The sequence below is a fragment of the Condylura cristata genome, unplaced genomic scaffold (assembly GCF_000260355.1).
Source record: "Condylura cristata isolate star-nosed mole 26May11 unplaced genomic scaffold, ConCri1.0 scaffold00003, whole genome shotgun sequence".
NCBI classification, from domain to species: Eukaryota; Metazoa; Chordata; class Mammalia; order Eulipotyphla; family Talpidae; genus Condylura; species Condylura cristata.
The window spans coordinates 77,871,829-77,874,253 of NW_004567104.1; the positions used below are offsets into that span (position 1 = coordinate 77,871,829).

At 72.2% G+C, this 2,425-nt stretch overlaps 1 protein-coding gene across 1 annotated transcript in view; it reads right to left on the reverse strand.

The window, feature by feature from the left end:
- Nucleotides 1–2,405, reverse strand: part of C2CD2 (C2 calcium-dependent domain containing 2) — a 25,089-nt gene extending 22,684 nt beyond the window's left edge. The window contains exon 1 of the mRNA XM_012731020.1: nt 2,071–2,405. Coding sequence (XP_012586474.1) covers nt 2,071–2,343 — 273 coding nt within the window. The 5' untranslated portion in view covers nt 2,344–2,405. The remainder of the gene's footprint in view (nt 1–2,070) is intronic.
- Nucleotides 2,406–2,425: the final 20 nt, after the last annotated feature.

A 2,425-nucleotide genomic window follows, 5' to 3' on the forward strand; every position in this document is an offset into this window, starting at 1 on the left:
CCGGCCGGCGCAGCCCCTGCCCGGGTCCCAGCGCCTCGGAGACGCCGCAGGTCGACGGCGGCCCTGACCCGGCCAAGAGCCCACAGTGCAGGCGACGCTTCCAGAGGCTCTGGCCTTCCCGCTGGGCTTTGGCTAAGGGCAACACCCGGGCCTCCAAGGGGAACTTACTGCCCCCGGGCAGGGTCCAGCGGCCCGCAGAAGGCTCCAGCTCGCGGCTCTCAGGCCGGCCAGGGCTGAGCGCTGCCCTGGACGTGCTGAGGGCTCCTCTCCGTCTTAGAGTCTCAAGCTGGGACATGTTAGAACGGAGGATGCCAACTTGCACAGAAGGAGCTGGCCACGCTGACCACTCCCAGGGGTCCTTCCCAGAGACGGGCGAAGTGCAGGCTCCTGGCCAGGGCAGAGCAGGGGCTGTCGCCCTAACCGGGTCACTGGGAGTTCGGGGGAGGCAGAGAAGCTGCGGTCAGGCCACCGGCACACGGAGACCCCCACACTGTCCGTGCCGCGTGGCAGCAGCCCTGGACTTGGCTGACAGACCGCGGCAGGGCCGAGCCACCCCGACCCCACCCGGCTGAACGCAAATCAGACACCAGGCGGGGGGTGGGGGGGCCAGGGCTGCCCCACCGGGGTGGTTGGGGCCCCTGCGGCACAGCCGTGGCCTCGCGTCACCCCCAGGGGAGCCCCGACGGCAGGTGTGTGACAGCAGCCACGGCCAGAGCAGGTGGCCACGGGCAGGCCAGTGAGCGGGCCCCGGCCACGGCTCAAGTGAGCGGGCGAGAGGCGGCCAGGCCTTCCTGCAGTGCCGGCCTTGCCCGGCCAGAGGCACATTCCAGGCCGGCACTTCCTCCTTCCTCCTTCCCCCCCAGCGCTGGCCGGGGCCACCTGGACCCCGGCTGAGGACGCCAACCGAGCGGGCCAGCAGGCGCCGGCTCAAGGGGCCTCCCTGGGCGCACGGGCGAGGGCGGCCCCCACCCTCACCCGCTCACGGCCTCGGCCACGCGCCCCCACCAACAACCACCACGCTCGGCCCAGCGCCCGGCCATGAGTCTGCGGGGCCACTGTCCACGGCGCCACAGGACCATGGCAGTGGCGGGCAGCTGTGAGGTCCCGTGACCCCGGGGCTTCCCGAGAGAGGGGCCGCTTTCCGGCACGGGGCGCCCTGGGCGGCGGGCGCAGATCCCAGGCACCGAGAGAGCTGCTTTCACGCCAGCGGGAGCTCCCATGTGGGCTGGCCTGGGGTCTCGCTCTGTGGCCCGCCCTGGCCACGTACGAGGACGCCCGCCACCTGGCGCCCGTATTTCCAAACTGAGTGGCCCGGGGCTCCCCCCGCAGGGTGGCACAAGCAGGTGCAGAAAGGTGAACACTCCAGGGCAGGGAGGTGCCGCCCCAAATCCACCAGGAGTGCCAGGACGGACGCCAGGAGCTTGTCATTAAAACTGAGGTGTCTTAAGTCCCGAGTCACCCGGGTAGGATCCAGGGCAGAGGCACCAGCACAGGGGCCGGGTGGCCGGGCGGCGGCGTGGGGAGCGTCCCGGGGCGCAGGGGGGCAGCTGGCCGGCCCACCCCGCCACCCACGGCCGGCTCGACCTCTCCGGCCGCCTCCCTCGCTGCCACAGGCTCACGCCCTCGGCCCCCAGAGCCATGAGGATTCCGAGATGACGACTGTGTTCAAAGTCGCAAACGGGTCAGGGGCTGCCGTCCACGGCCACTGACCCCACGTGGCCCGGATGCAGGGTGGGGGGCCCATTCCTGGTGGGTCAGGTCTGGGGCGGAGCTGGGCTTGGGGTGCAGGTCCACACGGCCGGTGCAGACACAGGTCAGTGTCCAGCGGGGTGCAGCCTCCACCCAGCGTCAAGAAGGGGCAGACGGGCACCCCTGGGAATGCCGGCCGCTCTGACAGCGGCCCGGCCCGGCGGCGCCCTCGGTGGGGTCCAGGGCCCGGCGGCCCTGTGTCTGGGTTCCGCCACGCTGCCCTCCTAACTTTAAGGATGCTCGGAACCCCCCAGCGGGAATTCTGGGCTCCGGTCCAGAGATCTGCCGCGCCATGCCGCACCCGCCCTCACAGAAACTCACCCCCTTGCGCCGGGCCTCCTGGTTCAGGGCGGTCACCCAGGCGGCCTGCCACTGGCTCCGCCAGCCGTGCAGCGTCAGGATCCAGGCGAGCAAAGCATCGGACTCAGGGCGGCGCCCCGCAGCGGGCTCCTCGGCTCGCCGCGGGGTCCGGGGTCGCGCCCGGGCCAGCGCCCACTGCGCCAGGTACAGGCCCACCGTGCCCAGGGCCACGACGAAGAGAGACACCAAGACCAGCCACTGCACCTCTCCGAGCCACGAGCCCAGGCGCGGCATGGTGATGGTGCATTCCCGGCGCCGCGCGCCACCTCCCGGCACGGTCCGCGGCCAGCGCTGGAGCCGCGCTCAGGACACCGGC